The 21515-nt window shown below is 58.2% G+C and overlaps 1 protein-coding gene across 14 annotated transcripts in view; it reads right to left on the bottom strand.

Annotated features, from left to right (window-relative positions):
• Positions 1-225: 225 nt before the first annotated feature.
• RGS3 (regulator of G protein signaling 3) overlaps positions 226-21515 on the bottom strand; it is a 78433-nt gene continuing 57143 nt past the window's right edge. For 11 of the 14 annotated variants that reach the window (XM_021300262.2, XM_013370185.3, XM_065036082.1 and 8 more), the window contains 6 exons: positions 10964-11617; positions 6943-7016; positions 3178-3279; positions 2384-2445; positions 1594-1760; positions 226-1505 (listed from right to left, as the gene is read on the bottom strand). In XM_021300262.2, coding sequence (XP_021155937.2) covers positions 1320-1505; positions 1594-1760; positions 2384-2445; positions 3178-3279; positions 6943-7016; positions 10964-11617 — 1245 coding nt within the window. In that variant the 3' untranslated portion in view covers positions 226-1319. Of the gene's footprint in view, positions 1506-1593; positions 1761-2383; positions 2446-3177; positions 3280-3348; positions 5640-5675; positions 6897-6942; positions 7017-10963; positions 11618-21515 lie in introns of those variants that run through there. The other 3 variants (XM_021300268.2, XM_005511782.3, XM_065036088.1) reach the window with 3 other exon arrangements.

Genomic DNA, 21515 nt, shown 5'->3' with positions numbered 1-21515 from the left:
TTCTGTGCTCCTGCAGGGCTACGCTGGGCCTGGCCTGAGGAGCATCCAGCAGCTGCTCCATCAGAGAAAACAGCTCAGACATTCAAGCTACCAGTATTCGAGCAACCAGATTTTCCCATCTTTAGCCACGCAGTAACAGGATTTTACGCCCCTCGGTGAGGCGGGGGACACCCAGCTCCACCAGCGCTGGGAAACGTGCCATGAAGAAAAGGCAGCTACGAGAAATTATATTCTCCTTTTATTTACCTATGACCATGACAATGTACTTTTGCTAGCTGCAGAGATGCTGCGCACTGCAAACTGGGTGCCTGGAGGCAGGCAGTCCGTCCAGCTCCGCCACGTTCAGCAATAACCCCTGCGTCTCAAAATACAACATAGTTATCCAGAGTACGGAGAGCGTCTGATTCACAGAGCTGCTTTTCTCCATCACGAAACCCTCCGTCGTCCGGGTATGATATATACACCCAGGCTCCCCCAGCGGCCCGCTGCCAGGGAACGCATTTTGTCGGATAAAACCTGCTAACTTAGAAAATGTTGTACGCACTCAGAAAAAAACCCACAAAAAACAAAAAGGCATCCGCTCCACCGGAGAATTCCGCCGCGACACACACAAATATTGCACTTGTAATTTCAGAAGAGGAAAGGACACGAGGATTTCCTATTACACAGCAACGCGTCCAGCTATAGGAGGTCAATAAATAAACCAGGGGTGGGAGCGGGAGGCGGTTGCTCACACGCCTCCGGCGCGGGGAGGGACGCGGCGCTCGCTGCTCCTGGGGGACCCGCCACGAGCGAAGGAAGCACCGGGGGCTCCTGCCATGTAGCTGCTTGGGGGACGCATCGCCGGCACGGGAAGCACAGCAGCATCGTGGGGCTGGTCCAGTTCTGAAGCCTGTTATCCAGGGAGGATGTTCGTGTGGGTGCTGTTGTCCCCTTGCTGGAGCACTGCACAAAAGTCCCTCCTCACCAAGTTGGGATCACTCGTGACCTTCCAGCAACGCGCAGCTCAGGCACATGCTTCACAGTAGTCTAGTGGGAGCTTCCCTCCTGGCTAAAATCCCCGTCGGAGTCACCCCGAAGGCGTCGTACCAGCGCTGGTGAGACGGGGCGATGCAGCAGTACCAGACTGCTTGGCTTGTTGGTCCCCTCGGCCTCGGGCTTGGTGCCTCCAGCTGCCCCACACGTGTCCACTGCAGGAATACGGCTTAGGGGCACGAACGGCAGCGGGAGGCACGCTCCTGCCGTCCCCAGAAAGGCCTCCGCCACCCCATTCCATGTAAACACATAGCTCCCAGCCTGCCCCAAAAGAGTCCTTGGGTCTACAGCGGGGAGCTGCTTTTCTTCTGGTTAATTATGTCTAAGTACAAGTCAGAGCGCAGGAAGCGAGGGTACGAGTCCTTCTCCATGAGCCCGTAAATCCTTTTCTGCGCGAGGTCGAAGCAGCTGCGGCTGATGTTTTGCAGGTTCTCCTTGGTGTGCTCCCGCGTGTAGGAGTCCAGGTTGACCTGGGGACAGAGACACCAGCGCTGGTGAGCGGCTCCCGGGCAGCTCGGGGCCACGGAGCCACACACCAGCGCGGGAACCAGCCCTCACCTCCTTGCAGGACTGGATGGCGATGTACTCAGCAAAAATCTTCTTGGCTTTGGAGACCATCTTGGACTGGGATTTGATCTTCTTGAACTCCTCGCAAGCCAGCCAGAACTCCAGGTTCTCCTCGCTGAACTCGGTGCGCAGGAAGGCCCTGAAGGCAGCGAGTCCGTCTGTGGGGACAGGGACATGTCTCTACTCCCAGCTCGCAGGTGGGAACGGCCCCACAAGACCCTCGGCCCAGCAACCTCGGAAAGGTGCAACCTAAACTACCTCCCCTGAAACCCCCTCCTGAGCCCCATGCAAAGCAGGCAGCGATGGAGCGCCATCTATCCATGCGCTGAATCCGCCGTCCTCAGCCCGGCTGTGTGGAGCGCCAAGGGGCTGCACTTGGAGATGGGACAGCACTGGGGAGAGGATCCCCGGCCATCGCTATGGGGACGGGTGTAGGACATGGCCATGACGTGGGTGTCACAGCAGTGACACACAAGCAAGGGAATGGCCCAAAGCAGCTCCTGCTCCACAGACCCACTGCACAGCTCTGAGTCAGGCTCAGACACAAATCGCTGTCGTTTCCCCCCACACCGGAGTGGGGCTGCAGCCCCAAACCGTGGCTGTCCCTGGTCCCCGTCACAGGCAGGAGCAGAAGGAGTGCAGGCAAAGGGCAGCCTCATTTCTCTTTGTCAGCCCTCAAACACAGGAAGGGATTAGCAGAGGAAATCCCAGCTTTATCCCTGCACGTGCCTGGATATTTCCCAGCGGCAAACAGAGGCGGAAGAGTCGGGCAAACACTTACATTTGTGCAGCAGCAGCTTCTCCAGGGAGTCGCCCCACTTGAGAGCTTCCTCGGGAGTGGGCCTGCAGGAGAAGGACAGTGCGTTGGAAAAGAGAAGCTGCAAAAGTTGTGTTTGCTGCCTGGCGCAACACAGCATGAGCAAAAAAACCATCTCCAGCCGATAAAGCACAGCTGCATGTCCCAGGTCCCACAGCGGCACCAGCATCGCCGGAGCACTCGCCAGCACAGCCGGGCTTTGCACTGGGCAGCGCCGGGGTGGCTTTGCTGGAACAAGAACTCTGTGTTTAGATTGGCAGGAAGAAAATCTGCTGTACAGAGGTCTGTGCAGGCAGCTGTGCCACTTGGGGTGTCTAGAACTGGGAAATCTCCAGACAAAGCCCGGGGGCTGCGGGATCGTGGGGATTTCAGTTGCAGTCAGATAAGCCATCAGGTGCGAGAGCAAGGAGAGCTTGTCTCCGGCTGCTGGAGCATCTCCAGAGCAACGTGGTTTTTCAAACCAAGCTCCAGCCAGTTAAAGTTTCCTGTAGAGGCACTGGGAGAAAGCAGCCGTAAGGGAAATTTCCAGCCTGAGCCGCTGCTCCACCACCGCCAGGCACAGACCTCCCACCCGCCTCGGGGGGGAATTTTCAGCCGACAAATGTTTTTAGTGCTCCTGCAGATACAAAAACTGTTTGTCCGCAGCTTCCCCAAGCGGGGCGACCCCAGCCTGCCCGGAGGTGATGCTCAACCCGGCCACAGTTCATCCCCAAACCCCACGGTCCCCGATCCCCGCGCCACCCACTCGCAGCACCTACTTGAGCGACTTGAGCACTTTGTCCAGCTTGCCAGAGGGGTTGGCCCCCGGGGACTCGTTTCGCCGCCGAAAAATCCCCAACCGGTTCTTCATGTCTTTGGCTCTAGAAGAAAGAGCAAGTTTTAGCAGGTGGGTGAGTGCTGGGGGGACACCCAGCACCCAGGGCACCCACCGGCAGCCTCGTCCCGTGCCCACCACCTACTCCTTCATGGTGTGCCGGCGCTGCAGGCTGCCGGTGTGGGGTCTCTGCATGCCCAGCAGCATCTCGGCGTGGAACTCCAGCGGCTGGGGCTTGGAAAGGTCGCGGAAAAAGGGCATGGCTGCTGGGACGGCCTGCACAGCGGCTCCCGGCGCGGCCAGACGCTGGCTGGCTCTGCCGCCGGCTCGGTGCCGCGTCCCAACCGGGGCGGCCAGCGCGGAAGTGGGAGGGCCCAGCCTGGAGGAGCTTTAAATGCGGCGTGGGGCGAGTGAGCGGGAGTGAGTAAGGGCTGTGTCAGCCCCGCTGCTATTTCGGCCGGCTCCGCCGTTGCTGGGGAAACTCAAGGAAAGGTGGAAAAATCAACGCCAAGGGTGGATAGTGGGGCCTTTCAAGAGACGGCAGGGAAAATAATCATGGCGGGGATTTATGAGGTTATTTATAGAGCGCAGGCGTCCCGGGGAAGCCGTGGGGCCGGTGGTGGGGCTGAGCAGGGACAGCAGCGATTCGCTGTGTCTGCCCCGTGGGGACAGGGCTGGGAGCCCACGTGTGACTCCCTGGTGCTCACGTTCCCCTGGTGCCAGCACAGGACAGGCACGGACATGGGGACATCTCTGTAAGGGGTGGCTGGGACAGGCAAGTGTGGCACAGTGGGGTGCACAGACAGCCCACACTGCCACTGAGCATGGGACCCTGCTCTGGTCCCCCTAAACAGACAGACTGATGCGCAGCCAGACAGACTGACATCCAGCCAGACACAGGGCTCCCAGTTCCCCCAGGAAACTGCCACCAGGACAAACTGTGACGAAGATTTTTGACAAATGCCACAGGAAAGTGGGACCCCCATCCCAGCCTCAGCGAGGGCTCCCCAGGGGCCGCGGTGGGGGAGCAGAAGGTGGAAGAGGTGACGGATGGGGACAAGCACAGACAATGCTGTCCCCTCGTGGCACAGCCCCTGCATGACACTACGGCATGAAGGGGACACGCAGGTGGCATGGGACGCTCACCCTGAAGCGGTGCTGGCGGTGCCACCCGGGGGGACATGGCCCGAGGGTGACAAGCCCAGGCCACCCCCTGCAGCCCCTCACGGGTCCTACACCGGGGGTCTGTGCAGGGACACTCAGAAATGCCACCTCTGCCTGGCCAGGCCGTACCCAGGGCTGGCTGGGGACACGAGCGTACCCAACCCTGAGTGATGCCATCTGGACCCACAGCTCCCTCCAATCCCAGGAGGGGTAAAACACAGCAACCTACAGAAATAAACAGCTGCAACAACCCCAGGGCTCAGTCCTGCAAGGTGCTGAGCACCCGGAACCAGAGCAGTACAGAACCATAGAGTCATTGAATCGTTTTAGTTGTAAAAGACCTTTAAGATCATCGAGTTGAACCGTTAACCCAACGCTGCCAAGTCCACCTCTAAACCGTGTCGCTAAAAGAACCTCATCCATGCATCTTTTTAACTCCTCCAAGCAATCGCCACCTGCTCCCTGATGCAGCCTGTGCACTCGCAGGGCTCAGCAGGACACGTGTCCCACTGCTGCCAGCTGCCAGGCACCAGCTCAGCACCAACGCGGGAAAAGCGGCTCCAAACACGGAGCCTCCTGCTCCAAACACCATCTGCCTCCCATTCCCATTTCAGCATGAGAACCAGGTGTCACCGGGCTGGGCCGTTCCACACAGCCCAAGCAGCACTTGGAGCAGCATTCCCAGTTTAGCAAGGCAACCACCACAGCCCAGCGCCCAGCAGGGCTGTCACAGCTCTGAGCAGCCCCCGTGTGTGTCCCCCATGCCCAGCAGGGCTGTCACAGCTCTGAGCAGCCCCTGTGTGTGTCCCCAGTGCCTGATGGGGCTGTCACAGCTCTGAGCAGCCCCTGTGTGCACCCCAGCTGTGCCACCCCCTGCACAGCACCCGCTGCAGCCAGGGGCTCTGCCCCACACCAGGCTCTGGGGCTCGCAGGCGATTGTGGCTCATGGGCAGTTTTACCAGCTGTGACACTCCAGCAAGCACCACCCGAGGAAGTTTCCCAACTTAAAACCCGCTGCTCCTCTTGCACCTGCTTGTAAATAAATAGCAAGCAGCACAAAACCAGTCCACAGTTCCACAGGCACACACAGCCCCCAGCTGCGGCCAGTCTGCGGTGTAAAATGTCAAATCAAATATAACATTTCTTAAGTCCTAGTTGGGAGTCACCGTTATAAAGTGATCTGCAGCGAGGCCACGTCCAACCCCATCACCCTGCCCCACATGCAAACGCTCCCCTGCACAGAGCGTCACCTTTCCCCGCAGAAAGCCTGAGTCCTACCTTTCCAGGTATTTTTCGGAAAAGTCCACCATGGTGTGGTACATCTGGGGGTGCCGGCTGGCGAGCGGGGCCGGCAGCGGTGCCGGGTGCTGAGTGCCAGACCCCAGCAGCCACTGGCACCATAAATACTCCCCGCAGCTGGCCGGCAACTGTGCTGCGCAGCCAATAGCCGGCCGGTGTGATGCCGAGAGGCTCCCAGCGCATCCGCCAGCGTCTCAAGGTGAGCAGAAAACCCTCTGCAACCGCCCCTGACCCCGCTGAGCCTCCCCCCCCAGCCCAATTCCCCCGGCGCAGAAGGGACACATGGATGGGGGGACGTCCCTGCTGCAGCCTGCGAGAGATTCATTTTCATTTCAAGCATTGGGTGGGGGGAAATAATGGAAAGAGCTAAAAATAGGCAGCTGCAGCGGGGAAGCACGTGGGCCGACAGTGCCGCTCGCTGGCAGCAGCACAGAGGCGAAGCGCGGAGCCTGCGCTCGGCCCCTCGCACACCTGAGCCGCTCAAGCCACGTGCGGCTTCTCCGCCTGCCCCCAGCCACGTGGAGCGGGGACAGACCCATCCCCGGGCTCCCTGCGGCCGTGACACCCGGCCGGACCCCGCCTTGCAAAACCGGAGTTGGCTGATTCCAAAACATGCCTGTCCCCCAGCTGCAGCTGCGCTTGTGGGGAGCAAAGGCCACGGATGCCTCGTCCTTGCCCAGACACACTTTTTGGCAGCCCCAAAGCCTGACCAGGACAGGTGGTGGGGCTGTGAGCGTCATTCGGTGGCCCCAGTGCTGGGTGCTCCCAGGATGTGCTGCCAGGGCTTGGAACCCATCCCATGGTGGCAAATCTCCCACGGCACCTCCAATGGGGGCCAGTGGGAAGAGGCCCCAGGTCACATTTCACCACTTGCACGTCCCATCCCTGAACCTGGCACTGCCGGAACGCTGCTCTGCCGGCATCGGAGAAGCTGTTTTCCCCATGACACCAGCAAGAGCTGACTCCTTCGTCCTGAGTGTCAAAGCAAGGCAAACCAAGGGCTGCTCCCAGCTGGGCTGCATGGTGTCCCCAGCGCATGTCCCAACCTCCTGGCCAAAAATCACAACACCCCATCTGAAGTCAGACCTTAGTTCACGTGGGTATTTGCTGCTTTCATCCAAGTAAAGCTCAGGGGTACAAGATGAGGAGCCCTGAGGGATGCTTGGACCAGCGAGGCTGAACCAAGATGTTTACAAACAGCAAACAGCCCTCGCATGCTCTGATGCCACCATGGTGTGACACTTACAGGTTCTTGCTCCGTTTCTTGCGGGAGGTCTCGTCCCCTTCGTCGCAGCTGCACTCGGGCTCAGCTCCGCTCAGCTGGGGGGAACAGAAAAACAGTGTCTGCATCACTGTGCTGGTGCATGCCCATGGTGGCACTCCAAGTGTCACCAACCAGCCCTACCAGTGTCCCCTGTGGTACCACAGCATCCACAGGGCTCCTTCCCCACCACCACAGCTGCCACAATGGGAGAAGCTCCTCTCCCCTCCAGCATGAGAACCTGCCTGGCCTGTGCCCCCTCCAGTCCAGGGTGTTCCTGGAGCACCTCAAGAGATGCCACAGCCAGTGGCCGGGATACCCTCCTGGTTCAAGACACTGACAGTGGTGCCTCCTATGGGGAGGACATTCACATCCCTCAATCAGGGGTCCTGCAGCAGCACCCAGGCAGGAAAAGTCATAGAATCATAGAATCACAGAACAGTTTGGGTTGAAGGGACCCTCCCAGCTCCCCCAGTGCCCCCCCTGCCATGAGCAGGGACATCTTCACCAGCTCAGGTTGCTCAGAGCCCCGTCCAGCCTGGCCTGGGATGTCTCCAGGGATGGTTCATCTACCACCTCTCTGGCCAACCTGGGCCAGGCTCTCACCACCCTCAGGGCCAACAATTTCTTCCTCGTGTCGGGCTTGAATCTTCCTTCAGTTTAAAACCATCACCTTTTGTCCTACCACAACAGGGCCTGCTCAAAAGTCCATACCCATCTTTCTTATTGGCCCCTTTTAACTATGGAAAGGCCATAATAAGGTCTCCCCAGAGCTTCTCTTCTCCAGCTGAACACCCCAGCTCTCTCAGCCTGTCCCCCAGCAGAGCTGTTCCAGCCTCGGGTCATTCCTGTGGCTCCTCTGGCCCCTCTCCAGCAGGTCCATGTGTGTCCTGTGCTGAGGACCCAGAGCTGGACCAGCACTGCAGAGGGGCAGAATCCCCTCCCTGCACCTGCTGCTCATGCTGCTGGTGACATAGCTCAGGACACGGGTGGTTTCTGGGCTGCAAGCGCACGTTGCTGGCTCATGACCCACCTTTCATCCCCCAGTACCCACAAGCCCTCCTCCCCAGGGCTGCTCTCAATCATGGCAGGTTTCAAGCCCAAGGAGGACCCAGAGGGCTCTACTCCCTGATTGTCACCCTGGAGCGATCTGGGCAAACCTAAGGGGACCACGGATGCACCTTGAGCTCAGGGCAGCATCAGCGCAGCCTCTAAGCCACAAAACCTGGGGCCAGGCAAGGGGACTCCTGGGACAACCACAGCTCGGGGGCTTTAGTAGTTCATCCATTCCCAAGCAAGACCAGAAGATGCTCGCAGCTGACCTACACCCAGCTCATCCCCACGCTGCCGGGGGCCAAGGGGCACTTTCCAGGATCGCTGCCCCGCGGCTGTGCCGTGGGAACCCGCTGCGCAGCCCCGGGCTCGAGGCTTTGGACACTTCCTTCCATTCTGCACCCGGGTTTCCGGAGTTTATCGGCCCCAAACAATGCGGTCCCTGCAAAGCACCTTCCCCATGCAGATCGGGCCCGGCAGGCGGGCTGGCCAGGGCGACGCGCAGCCGGAGCACGTTTCCTGCCATTGTCCGTGCTCCGCCACGCGGGGGGACAAAAGGCAGCCGTGGAGCTCGCCCGAGGAGTCCCAGCGCTCCCGGCCACAATGCGCTCTTAAAACAACCACCTCCCAGCTCTGATCGCAGGCAGGAAGGGAGCAGGGAGGCACACTGGGCATGACAGTGTTAAAAAGGCCAGTAAAATGAACCCCTCTGAAATGCTGCCAGAGGGGAAAAATCCCAAGCACCTTGATGGATGTTGTAGCACTGTGGCTGAGGCCACTAGGTGCAGATATCACTGGTGCTGGAGGGGATCCACTGGGGAACTGGACATCAGTGTCCTGCTCCAGAAACCTTGGAGAGTATCATTGGACGAGTCAAGAGGCAGAACCTGACAAAAGTCACTCCAAAGTGTAGGCAGAGGGGTGACAGCAGCCCCCAAATCCCTGTGGCCCAGCACCATGCTCAGCTGCCCTGCCCGCTAAGGACCACAGGCAGCCAGAGTGGCAGAGAAGGGGAGCAGGCAGGTAATGCCCCAGGGGGTATGTCCAGGGGGTTACGGCACTGTCTGTGCAGAGCCAGAGCTGCTGCAGGGCTGGAACTGGGAGCAGCGGGAGCTCCAGCTGCACTGCTCTCCAGCTGCCTTGCTCCCTGCTCCAAAACCACCCGATCTCGTCTGCACTGGAGTGGTTTAATCCAGGAGCTCCGTTTGCCCCCGTTAAAAAACACCCCCCAGCCCAGCAGCGCAGGGAGGGGCTCTGCGGGGCAGGAGGAGGGTCTGTCCCTGCTGTCCCCCAGCAGCCAGGGGACAGCTCACCGTGCCTCGCAGCACTGCAGCGGCCGGGCTGCGGAGCTGTGTGCTCCCGGCCGCTCGCACAGCGGCACTGTGCAACCTCTTTCCAGCAGCCTCGGCACCGCCAGCCCTGACGGGACACTCGCACCAGGCACCGCCGCTGCCACCACCTCCTTTGCATCCACGTCATGCAGCAGGTGTCCCTGCCACAAAGGTGACCCCTTTGGATGGGATCTGGGATGGGGGCAGATCCCCCAGCCCACAATTGCTGGGATCAGCCTCCAGGTGGGTTTGGGCTCCCCTTTGGCACAGCAGCTCCATTTGATCGGCTTGTGAGACTTTTAAGGGCTCTCACCTGCTGGCTGGGGGACTCCGAGCCAAAAAGGTGCTTCAGGAAACAGCATTAGAGGTGGCTTTTCAAGCAGCATGAGCCTGGCAGGCAGAGGGTTAACCCCACGAAAGGTTTAACCCCACCACTGCTGTGCTACCCTGCTTGCTGGTGTGCAGGGCTCTGTACCAGGTTCTCGTTCCCAAGAGCAGCATGGAACATGGTCCTGAGCACCACAAGGTGGTGCTGAGCAGCATGATGTGGTCCTGAGCCATATAACACAGTCCTGAGCTGCACAACAGAATCATCGGATCATTTTAGTTGGAAGAGACCCTCAAGATCAGAGTCCAACCATTAACCCAACACTGGCACTAAACCATGAATGGGGCAAGCAGTGCTTTTCTCACAGTGTCTGCAATGGCACGTTGCTTCTGTAAATATTTGTGATGACAAGCACGGCCAAGGCAAGCTCTGCACTAGGGGCCGCAATCCAGCCCCTCGGCTGTGCATCCCTCTGCTGCTCCTCTCTGCGTGTCAGGGTCAGAAATCGCTGCTGATCTCAACCTTTTTCTGAGATGCACCCTCCGCGATACTGAAAGCCCTGCAAGAGGCTGGCCAGGGCAGAAAGCCACACTGCTCCTGGCAAGCTCAAGCACACCAGCGACTATTTCAGCGCAGACTCTCTGGAGCCTGAACTGTCCCTGTCCTCGCTGCTGCCAGCAGCTCTTTGCAAGCGCAGACACGCGGGTGCACCTCTCCTTCCATCGGTCTCAGCAGACAGCAGGACAAGGGACACTGCAGGCTCTGTGGCGCTGGTGGGAGATGCCCAACCACATCACCCACAGGTGACGGGTGACATCCCCTGGGTGCTGAGCACACCCCAGAGCTGACTTTCAGTGAGAGGGACTTTCCTAAGCCCTCACACACAGAATCCCAGCCTGGTTGGGTTGCAGGGACCTCTGTAGATCCCCAGCCCCACCTGCTCACGCAGGGTCACAGAGCAGATCACACAGGTGGGTCCAGGGGGTTTGAATGTCTCAGAGCAGGAGACTCCACACCCGCTCTGGGCAGCCTGGGCCAGGCTCTGGCACCTCCCAGCAAACAAGTTTCTGCTCATGTTCAGATGGAGCCTCCTGTGTTTCAGTCTGTGCCCGCTGCCCCTCATCCTGTCATCGGGTGCCACTGAGAAGAGTTTGGTCCATCCTCTGACACCCACAAATGCCACCTTTGCCATGGCCAGAGGGGACAGACACCAGGACACCACCATCCCAGGAGCTCCCCCATCCCCACGGCCGAGCAGGACCCCACCACCCCGCAGAGCTGCCGGCTTACGTACCTTCCTGTGGCCCGAAAACAGCAGCGAGAGCTGGTGGATGGAGCCGCCGTTTTTGACGAGCTCCTTCTTGAGGGTCCTGGGGGAGGGCAGGGCCCAGTGGCCCGTGGCGGCCTGGCTGTCGGAGCAGTTGAGGGTGGTGTCGGAGGTGAAGCAGTGGCTCTTGGCCTCCTGCAGCAGGCTGCCCTCGCTGTGGGTGCGGCGCCGCAGGGAGCTCTGCACACTCAGCGTGTAGACGGGCTGACAGCCCGATGTCTCAATCATGCTGCTGCGCTTCGCGTCGCTCCTCTCCAAGTAGTGCTCGTCGCTGTCCTCCCCCTCATCATCTTCCTCATCCTCATCTTCCTCCTCCTCATCCTCCTCCTCCTCTTCCTCACCATCCGTGGTACCACCCGCCGTGCCCGCCGCACTCTGGCTGAAGGTGCTGTCGAGCCGCAGCTCGGGGATGATGAAGGCTGGCAGGGAGCTGGGCTGCTCCTCTCTCTTCTCGGTGGCCACCGGCTGCTTTTCCACCAGGAGAGGACTCCGGGTGGCTCTCAGAGATTCCTGGGGCTCACATGCAGCTGATGCCTTTGCAGCTGGAGGAGCATCACCCATCACCACCTTCCCATCTTCTGAGTGCATTGGTCCCAGCTTCTCAGCATCCGTCTCCAGCATCTGCCCGGAAGAGAAGATAAAGAAAGATAGATGAAGGCAGGAGCACCCTAAATCTCTCACTGGTTACTTTCCTGGGAGCCTCTCACTCCTAACACCCCAACCACAAGGCTAGCTCCAATTCATAAAGCCCTGACGGGGCGCCAGTGGGGCAACAGCATCATCCCCAGGTCCCCAAGTGGTGGCAGATCACCCATCGCTCCCACAGCACCCAGTGCTGGTCCTGACTCCCGAAGCACCAGGTCCCCAAACCAGCAGTAAACTGGAGCGGGATGGGGCCGCCCAGCTCCCATCTCCTGCACTGGTGTTTTTGGAGGAAGCCGGGAGCTGGTGGCTCAGTTGGTACCATCATCCTCACCCCGCTGGCTCCCCCGTCAACCCGTGAGCTGCTGGGGGGTCTCAGCCCTGCAGAAATCCTCCCCGAGGTCAGCAGAGAAAACCAGCAGCTCTCATCCCACAGCTCCAGCCCCTCCTGCACCACATCATTAGATGCAGGAGGGAAGCACCGGGCTCTGCTCAGCTCAGCTCAGCTCGCCCAAGCTCAGCCCAGCAGCTCAGCTCAGCCTCCCCGAGCAGGTGCCCCGGCTGTGGGGCTCCCCATGGCCGCCCCATCATGTCCTGGAAAATCACAGCCGCTCCCACCAGCCCATTTTGGTTTTTTAAGCCTTTGGGGCTGGTTTTTGCCAGCTTTCCCCTGCAGCTGGGAAAGGCCGGAGCAAGATCTGCCCTTTCAAAGGGAAAAGCCAAGGGAAAAAACCTCCAAGGCATTTTTGTGAGCAGGGGATGCCTGCAATGAGTCCCCCCTCTGACAGAGCTGTATTCTCTCTTCCATGTGATCTTCCCTTTGCACAGAGCCCGTCTGAGCCAAAGAGGTAAAAACAGCTCAGCAGGGGAGAGAGACCAAAGCAGAGAGAAACCCACACCCCGGGAAGCATTTCCCACCTGCACAAACCCGCAGCACAGTGGGGGTTATTGTACAGGCGCAGCCCAGGTAACAAGTCACCCAGCACAAAATGTCACTGTATTCCCAATTAAGACCCAAGGATTTTCACAAGCCTGATGGCAACCAGAAAGCTGGAGTCAACAAAGTCACCATGAGGTTGAATTCAGCTTCAAAAAGATCCACGGCCCTGGGAATTAGCCCATCCGTCACGCCCCAGCGTGTAGAGCAGCAGCCACGGAGGGGACAGGGGCTCCATCCCCGCGGTGGCCCTGGCTTGTACCAGCAGAGCCCACGACCTGGTCCCAGGGACAGCCAAGCTGCTGCTGGACGCCAGAGCCGGCGTGGGGGTTTATAACCCACTGCTGGGTATCAGGAGGGAGCTTCACGCAGATATCAGGTTGCAAAAGATGCTGTCATCTCCAGAAACTATCCTGCAGGGGTTTGGGAACAAGCTGCTCTGCGCAGAGGGGACGGTGCAGAGACCGTGCGGCACCGGCAGCATCTGCAGGCACCGCCTGAGCCAACGAGTCCAAAAAGCGGGACAGATTTCCAAAGAGCTGCTTGGGTTCAGCGCCGCAGCCTGGGCAGCACGTGGAGGAGCTCACCCATGTCCCACTGTGCCTTGTTCTTGTTTATCACACCCAAAAGAGCCCCTTTACACCGACAAGCACAGAGGGGACCCGCTCTGTCCCCTTCCAGCCTGACTTGCTGCCAGCAGCAACTCAGCATCTTCACCTCAACTGCCCAAACGAGCCTGAAGACTAAAATTCAGAGACTGCCGTGTCCTCGGCCCCATCTGCACCATCTGCCCCAGCCCCAAAGCAGCTGGATTTGGTGGGAGGCACAAAGCGAACACTCGGTTTGCCCCGTTCTTGGGGCTGTTTCACCCCCTCCACAGTCACTCCTTGTAAAAAGGGAATGCTCCCAGACTTGCTGTGCAAGGATGCTGTTTGCACCAGCGTGTGTTTTAATGATGCTGCTTGTGTCTTATTTGTATGGCAATCACTGTCATCATTACTTCATGAAATAATTAGAGGAAAAACCCATGCAGCCCTCAAGCCAGTCCCCACAAAGCCCTCCCCTCCCCAGCAGCTCCCTATCTGTCCAGTCCTTCTGCTTAATATTGCTGGCTGCCCACATCAGATAAGGCCCTAGAAGGAAATGAACAGGCTCCTTTAAAATGGGAAGCATTTGGGGATTAAATTAAATCCCAGCGCTAATTGAATCAGAGACTCTGCTGCTCTTCAGTGGCACGAAGGATGTGAGCAGGAGCCTCTCCACCGAGCAAGGTTTCCTTCTGGGGTTGAAAGAGTCACCAGGGCTGTGAAATCCCGTCCTCGCAGAAAGGACAGGGCTGAGCTCTGGGGACGTGTCCTGCTGGTGGGGGAACAACAGGGAAGGACGAGGCAGGGACATCAGCACAGCTGGAGGCACCAGGGACTTTGACAGCAAAAAGCCAAGAGCCACCTCGCTGGGCAAAGCTGATTTGGGCCAGCAAGGACAGGGCTGTGGCCAGGTGGCCTTTCCAGCATCATGGTGGCCAAGGGGCTGCTGGAGGAGGCAGCAGCTGGAGGCAGTGCCGACGCTGGCTCAGCAGGGAGAGGAAGGGGACATCTGTCCTTCCACCACAAGGACTCAGCCAAAGCAACTCATGGCCTCACTGCAGCACAGGTCCCTCTTCCTTGGCCAGCAGCAGTAATTTGGGAGTCAGAGGTCAACATCTAGATCTCTCCATCATCAACATCTGGATGTCACTGCTCTAAACATCTGGGTGTCCCTATCCTCAATGTGCAGGTTTCTCTGTTCTCAGTATTTTCATAGAATCACAGAATAGTTTGTGTCGAAGGGACCTTCCCAGCTCCCCCAGTGCCACCCTGCCATGAGCAGGGACATCTTCACCAGCTCAGGTTGCTCAGAGCCCCGTCCAGCCTGGCCTGGGATGCCTCCAGGGATGGTTCATCCACCACCTCTCTGGCCAACCTGGGCCAGGCTCTCACCACCCTCAGGGGCAAAAATCTCCTCATGTCCAGCCTGAATCTCCCTCCTTTAGTTTAAACCATCACCCCTTGGCCTGTCATAACACATCTTCCCATCCTCAACATCTGGGTCTCCCCATCCTCAACATGTTGCTCTCCCCATTCTCAACATCTGGGATTCCCTGTCCTGAGCCAGGATGGCCCAGGGGCTTCACTCCATTCTCCCTGGACAACCTCACACTCACAGTTCAGTTTGTGTCTCAGACTAAGTGCCCAAGGCAGCATGTTCCAATCAGGGGAAAAGAAAGCAGAAGAGCGAGCTACCTCCAAGCCCCAGGATGGTTCCCAGGGGCCATTTCCGGGACAGAGGATCATTAATCTGAGACCAGAACAACAACAATAAAGTCCCTAATATCGATTTCCCCATTGAACAAGCTTCAACATACCCCCCAAAAAAGACAAACATTGCCCTGTCTGCTTCAGCATCCCCCATCTCCACAGCTGTATCCCTCTGCCTGGACTCCTGCTGCCTCCGGGCATCATTCGCTCATTCAAGTGTTTTCTTGAAACCAGGATGGGGTAGAAGCACCGCAAACCCTCTGCTCTTCAGTCTACAATTTGATCAGTGTTTTTCTGGTTGCTACACCAGCAAAGCAAATTTCAAGGAACATTTGTGGGTTTGTCAGTGTGGCCTCGACTTCTCCGGCATTTCTATAAATAATGTGCCCTTTCCGGTGGCCAAGGCCGGGACTTCCAGCTGGGAAAACACCGGCCACAGAGATGGCCCAGCTGTGAGCCAAAGCCGGCACTGGCCTTCCCCGGTGCTGCCAGCAGCGCCGTGACATGTGGCACCTCCTGCAATCCCCAGTTCTGGCATGTCAGGCATTTTTTTGAGGCTTCCAGCTTCTTATAATATTTCAAAACCTCTGCTCACAGTCATGGAACCGCTGTGGCTCGAGGAAAGCCTGGACACAAGAAAATCGGATTCAGGCTTTTCAGACTCCTGACGTGCGGCAATACTGGGGAAGAGGAGGTTAAACACACCCAGAACTGCAGCACCTGCTCCCAGGCAGCTCCTCAGCCAAAATCTGGGATTGGGAGAAGCAGGGAACTCCCTGCAGGTAACAGACTATTGGACGTGGAGCCGAGCAGAAGGACGCGCTGCTCCAACCGTGCCCTCGCCACAGGAGATGTTGATACACCTCCTGAGGTCCCACTGGAGGAGCTGATGGACCTTCCAAGGTGTTGCTGGAGGAGCTGATGGACATCCCAAGGTCCCACTGGAGCAGCTGCTCTCACAGGTTGTCCCCAGGCCATGGCAGCACCATCCTTTGTTGGTTCCATGGAGAAACCTCTCTGGCTCCTGCTGCCCTTAAATCCACCTTTGCTCAAAGTTGTCTCATCTGTCCCCAAAAGCATTTAACTCCGTGAGAATGAGACCAAGTCCCTCTCCAGAGGGATTTTGGGGAGGATGCAGCTGGTTTCACTCCTGGCACCGTGTAACATCCCTCCCCAGGGCAGATGGGATGCGGGGAAATCAGTGCCTACATCAACACGGGAAACATCAACGTTTCTAAAGCAGGTTTTTCCTAAGGTGAAATTTAAATTTCAGTTCATAACATAGGACAAACTGTGCCTAGATCCATCAGATAGAAACGTCTAACTGGCCTTGTGAAATGCTACCAAAACCATTCATGATGAGTGCCCTGAGATTTAAAAAGTGACTGCTAAGAACCAAGTAAGCACACAGCTACAGGAAAGCGGCATCTAATACACAGCGCGGGGCTGAGAGGAAGAAGACGAAGCCAGAATGCAAAGCAGAACTACCAGAACTTGAGGAAATGTTCATGGGAGTCATTTTGAAAGTGCACAGGAGGGGCATCCCCAGGCGGCTCCGCTCTCGCCCTCCTCAGCCGCGGCGGCTCTGCGGGACAGCGGGAGCCAAGGAATCACCACACAACAGCATTTTCTACCCGTTCCCTGCTTCATTACTGCATCAATGAATAATTGATACAGACCAATTACTGTAACAGCAAAAGCAAGTGTAGGAACCCCAACAGCAGGACTGCACGGTGGCGGGGCAGTCAGCGTGGATTTACACCTCAGTGAGACACCTGTGGGGGTGTGAATGTTCATACCACCCAAAAAACCCTGGGCTTGGAACATCTCGGAGCCCTGGAAGGAGAAATCCTCCCCTGTGGGAGGGAACGACCCTGTGCCAGCAGCCTGCGCTGATCCCATCACCCCGTTACAGTCACCCCCAGGTGATCGTTCCGCAAACGGGGCCAGATGGGGCATCACCAGCCCCGGCGCTGCAGCGGCCACATCTGTGTCTCTCCCGGAGCTGCTCCAGCCCGAGACACAGCGGTGAACAGGGGCCGATGCTGAATCGAGGCAACAACCTTGTCTGCAGCACAGGGTGTGCAGGAGGGAGCCCGGTCTGCAGGCGCAGCGTGCGCCCCGCGGTTTGGGTGCAGCTGCTGAAGGTGTCAGCAAACAACCTGGGGCAAAGCCTCCCATGCTGTGCACTTAAAATCATAGAATCATTTTGGCTGCAAAAGACCTTTAAGATCATCAAGTCCAACTGTTAATCCAACGCTGTCCCTAAACCACATCCCTAAGAACCTCATCTACGCCGAGCAGCTGGAGTTCACACAGACTCGCTGTCGCCGCAGCACTGATGTGCCAGCCCTGAACCGCAGCCGCTCTGGCAGTTCCAGCTCAGACTTCCCCCATCCCCGCCCTGGTGCTCTCCGTCCCCACCCCGCACACGCAGCTCTGATTTCAGTGGTAATAGCTGAATTTGCTGGTTCTTCCCTAGTGCCAGTAAACGGAAAGTTTCCCAAAGGCTGTAAAAGCAGAAAGCCCGCGCTGTCAGCACGCTGCAATGCGGCTCCCACAGCAAGAGCCGGCACAGCCACCCACAACCCAGATTTGCAAGGGAACCTCAAAAAGTCCCCGTCACCGCAAACGCCCCTTTGCTCTCCCCAATACTGCTCATACCAACCCTTCCAACCCAGCCTGGCAGTGAATGAAGCCACAGGTTCCCCAGGGGACAGCAGGGACCAGCCCAGCACGGGGAGCAGAGCAGATGTCTGTGACCTAAAGGGATCTAAATGTGCTCCCAATGGTGCTGTGTCCTCCACCTGTGGCCAGATCCTGCCCAGCGACGGGCAGAGCCCCGGGTTGCAATCTTGGAAAGCAAAACCTACCAAATCTGAGCTCCCGGTTCCATCCCAGCTGCATGGGCCGAGCGAGCAGCATCTCCCGAGCGGCCCCGGCCCCGGCGTGTGCCCACAGCCGCGGCTCCGCAGCCGCGAGTGCAGTGCCGGCTCTGCCGCTGCCGTTATTAATGTCTGTGTCAAGTGGCAGCCAAAGCCGCCCCAGCCTCTCCCAGCCACCGCTCCCTCGTGCCCCTCCTGCTATTTACGGCTCTGCCAGCAATCCCTGGAGGCACCATTACCTGCTGGTAACAGTCCATGGCCGCTCTGCCTTGAGGAAGAGCTGTGATGTATTACGCTGGAACCTGCCGTGTTGGCTTTTACAGCTCCCCTTCTCCTGCCCTGTCCTGCCCCCAAGCGACACTGAGCACAGACCGATTCCAGTGCTTCCTGCTAAAGAAACTCTGCTGCAGGTTCGTGGTTGGGTTTTTTCCCCAAACTGTTTTCTATGGAAAAGGAAGTGGGAGATGCTCTGCAGCGTGATGCTCACTCTTACCAGCCCTTCTGGGGATTCACAAGAAACAGACCTTCAAGGGTTTAAAAATGCCTCTGGCCATGGTGAAAGTGCCAGCGGCCGCTTGCACCCCCACTACACCACCTGCTTGGGGGGGGTGCAGTAGGATCACTGGTGCCACTGGCCACAGCTGGAGAACATCGCACGGTGCCAGAGAACAGGAACGGGTGTCTGCCCGAGGGAACAGGTCTGCTTTACTAATGGCTTTGGAGTCCAGCTGAGCAAGTGAACAAACAAAGCCGGAGCTGCGGCTCTCAGCTGCCCATCCGCTCCGTCCCTCCCCGCTTGCTCCCGGCACAACGTCCCTTGGGAGCCGTGAGCCAGCGGCACTGGGGCCGAGCCAGCAGCTGTCCTGGTCTGGCAGCCCCAGGCACCGCCGTGCCAGAGAGCCGGCGGGGCTGGGAACCCAGCGAGAGGGAGCCAGGGCTCGTGCCAGGGGAGAAAATCCCCGTACCCCAGCCCAGCACCCCGGCCAGCCCCATGCAAACAACCAGGCGAATTCACCCCCCTGCCAGGCTTTGTGCTGTGTCCGGAGCCCAAGTGATGTGCACAAAGGGAGTGATGGGGTGGAAGATCAGCCCAGGACACTCAGCACCCAGTCAGGCTCACCTGCAGGGAATGGACGGGCTGCTGCGTAAGAGGCTCCTTAAATTCATAAAGGGACATTTGAGACATGCCATGGAGCCTCACAGGGAGCTGTAAAATCCCCACAAATAACCTTGGGTGACCCCAACGCATGTGAGGCTTGTTCCCATGAAAGAGGGCTACAACCCCAGCAAGAACTTGGCTCAGAATGGATCGGTCCAGGGCAGCTCAAACTGCATCTCCTTTTATGTTTGCAGCCTTCTTCACACCTACTGCTATCTCTGCAACACCTGTCCCCATTGAATTCAAGTCAACACATTCTCCTTCTCTTGGTCTGTCAGGTGATGAGGGTGAGATTCATGTGCCACCACACATCAAGGTCACCGACGTGGACTCAAGGGTCCCATTCACTCTGATGGGACACAGACCTCTGGCAGGGACAGTCTTCTCCAGATACTTCAGTGGATGGAGCTGAACTGGGGCCTTTCTCACACAGGGACAGTGTCTCCAGTGCCACAGCCACCAAGTTCGTGGCGTTACCAAAGCTGTCTTTGGCCATCCTCAGTAACGAGTTTTTCCAGCCCAAGGCAAGAGCCGGGCTCTGCTCACTGGTGTGGAATAACACACTTATTTGCTTTACTTTTGTAACCTGGCTCATCAGTACTGCCAGCTGACACTTTAACCCTTATTGGGGCGGAACAAACCTCAAGGTTTTCTCCCCCTTTTGAGCACCCTGAGAGCACCAGGGAGATGCTGGGGGTGTGTGGCTGGGTCAGGCTGGTCTTCGGATGCTTTAGTGACATGCTCAGCCCTGCCCAGCCTCCCATGTTGGCACCGTGGAAGAATCACAGAATCCCAACCTGGTTGGGTAACAGGGACCTCTGTAGATCCCCAGCCCCACCTGCTCACGCAGGGTCACAGAGCAGATCACACAGGTGGCTCCAGGGGGTTGGAATGTCTCAGAGCAGGAGACTCCACACCCGCTCTGGGCAGCCTGGGCCAGGCTCTGGCACCTCCCAGCAAACAAGTTTCTGCTCATGTTCACATGGAGCCTCCTGTGTTTCAGTCTGTGCCCGTTGCCCCTCACCCTGGCGTTGGGCACCACTGAACAGAGTCTGGTCCATCCTCTGACACCCACCCGGAGATATTTATCAGCATTGATCAGATCCCCTAAGATATGATCCCCCTAAGAAAAGCAAGTTCTGATGTACCCATGGCCATGTCCTGCCCGGTCGGTGCCCCGGCAGGAGGTGACAGAGCTGCCACAGACAGGGCAGCAGGTTCCCAGTACAAAATGGAAGGACTTTGAGCCAAAAAGAAAGCGACCAGGTGCAAATTCCTCCCCTCCTTCCCCATCAAACAGCCGATCGCCCTCTGACTACACTCCCCCTGAACGCTGGATCAGAGAGAGGGAAGTTCACCCCACTTGTCCCCAACTTGTCACAGTCACCGCACTTCCAGTGGCCCCTTGGTGGACAGGGCCACCATCCAAACGGGACAAGACCCAGAGCAAAGTGAAAGGTGCTGCTGAAGGCAGCGAGATGTGGGGGAGCAGGGGGTGCCCAGGGACAGGAACAGAGATATTGGGGAACAGGGGGACACAGCAGGGGGTGCCTGGGGCACACCAGGTTGCTCAGGGTGAGCAAGAGGAGGCAGAACACGGCACAGGAGAGGGGTTGCCCCCGTTCACCTCCCCCCACGCTGCAGGTGCCTGGGGGAGCGCGGCCACCTCCTCCTCCAACCCCCCCACGCCACCGCTCCGGCCCTGGTTTCAATCATCCCTCGATTACACCGTGTTTGCTTTTGTCGACAGCACATTTACTTGCACTTGTCAAGCACGCTGTAAATAGTGAGAAAAACAGCCCTGCCCTTCCTGAGCAGGGGAATGGGCAGGAAGGGGGCGGTCAGGCCCCCCCAGCAGCTCGTTCCCAGCACCGGAGCCAGCGCTGCCGGGAAGGGCTGGGGCAGGATCGGCCCACGCTCGCACCGTCAGCAGCCACGGGACACCGGCTTTGAAAGTGCTGAGGATCCACCACCTCCCTTGGGAAACAAGAGGAGCGCCTGTCCTGGACTCCCACGGCCCAAAGTCCGCGTCCATCGTTCTTTAGCTTAAAGATATTCTACATCTTTCAGACACAGCCAGCCATCATCCCCGCAGTGATCTCAGGTCACGGAGGCAGAAGGAAGAGCAATCAGCCATTCTGAGTGTGGAAGACACAAAGAAACAAGCAGTGAGAATCAGATGGTGGTGGCAGGTTCGTTACAATCGGGGTGTCGTGCTGCTAATTTCTGCTGGGCAGCCAAACCAGCTGGGGCAGCTCCCGCCCCCGGAGCCGCGTCCTTCCCTGCGCTGCATTTGCCATCTCTTCAATACTGCTAATGCAATTCATCGCGGAGCCGGGCTGGTAACAGGACCAGTGCAGCGATGCAAGGTTAAAAAAAGCACCGTGCTCTGCGCAAATGGTCATTATTTGCCCAAGGAGGCAGCCTCGCTAACTCAATTAATTCATAAAGCTGCTCTCGCTATAATCACATTGCTGCCGCTGCGGTTCCTCAGCAGCCCAGCCCACCTCCAGGCTCCACGCCTCCTCGTTTGGGGACGTTTGTCACCAGGCTGGGTCACCCTTGTGATGTGTTTTACAGTTCCTTGCTCAGGGAGCAG

The sequence above is a fragment of the Columba livia genome, chromosome 19 (genome assembly GCF_036013475.1).
Source record: "Columba livia isolate bColLiv1 breed racing homer chromosome 19, bColLiv1.pat.W.v2, whole genome shotgun sequence".
NCBI lineage: Eukaryota > Metazoa > Chordata > Aves > Columbiformes > Columbidae > Columba > Columba livia.
The sequence above is the reverse complement of the archived record's forward strand: the minus strand, read 5'-3'. Positions and strand labels throughout refer to the sequence as shown.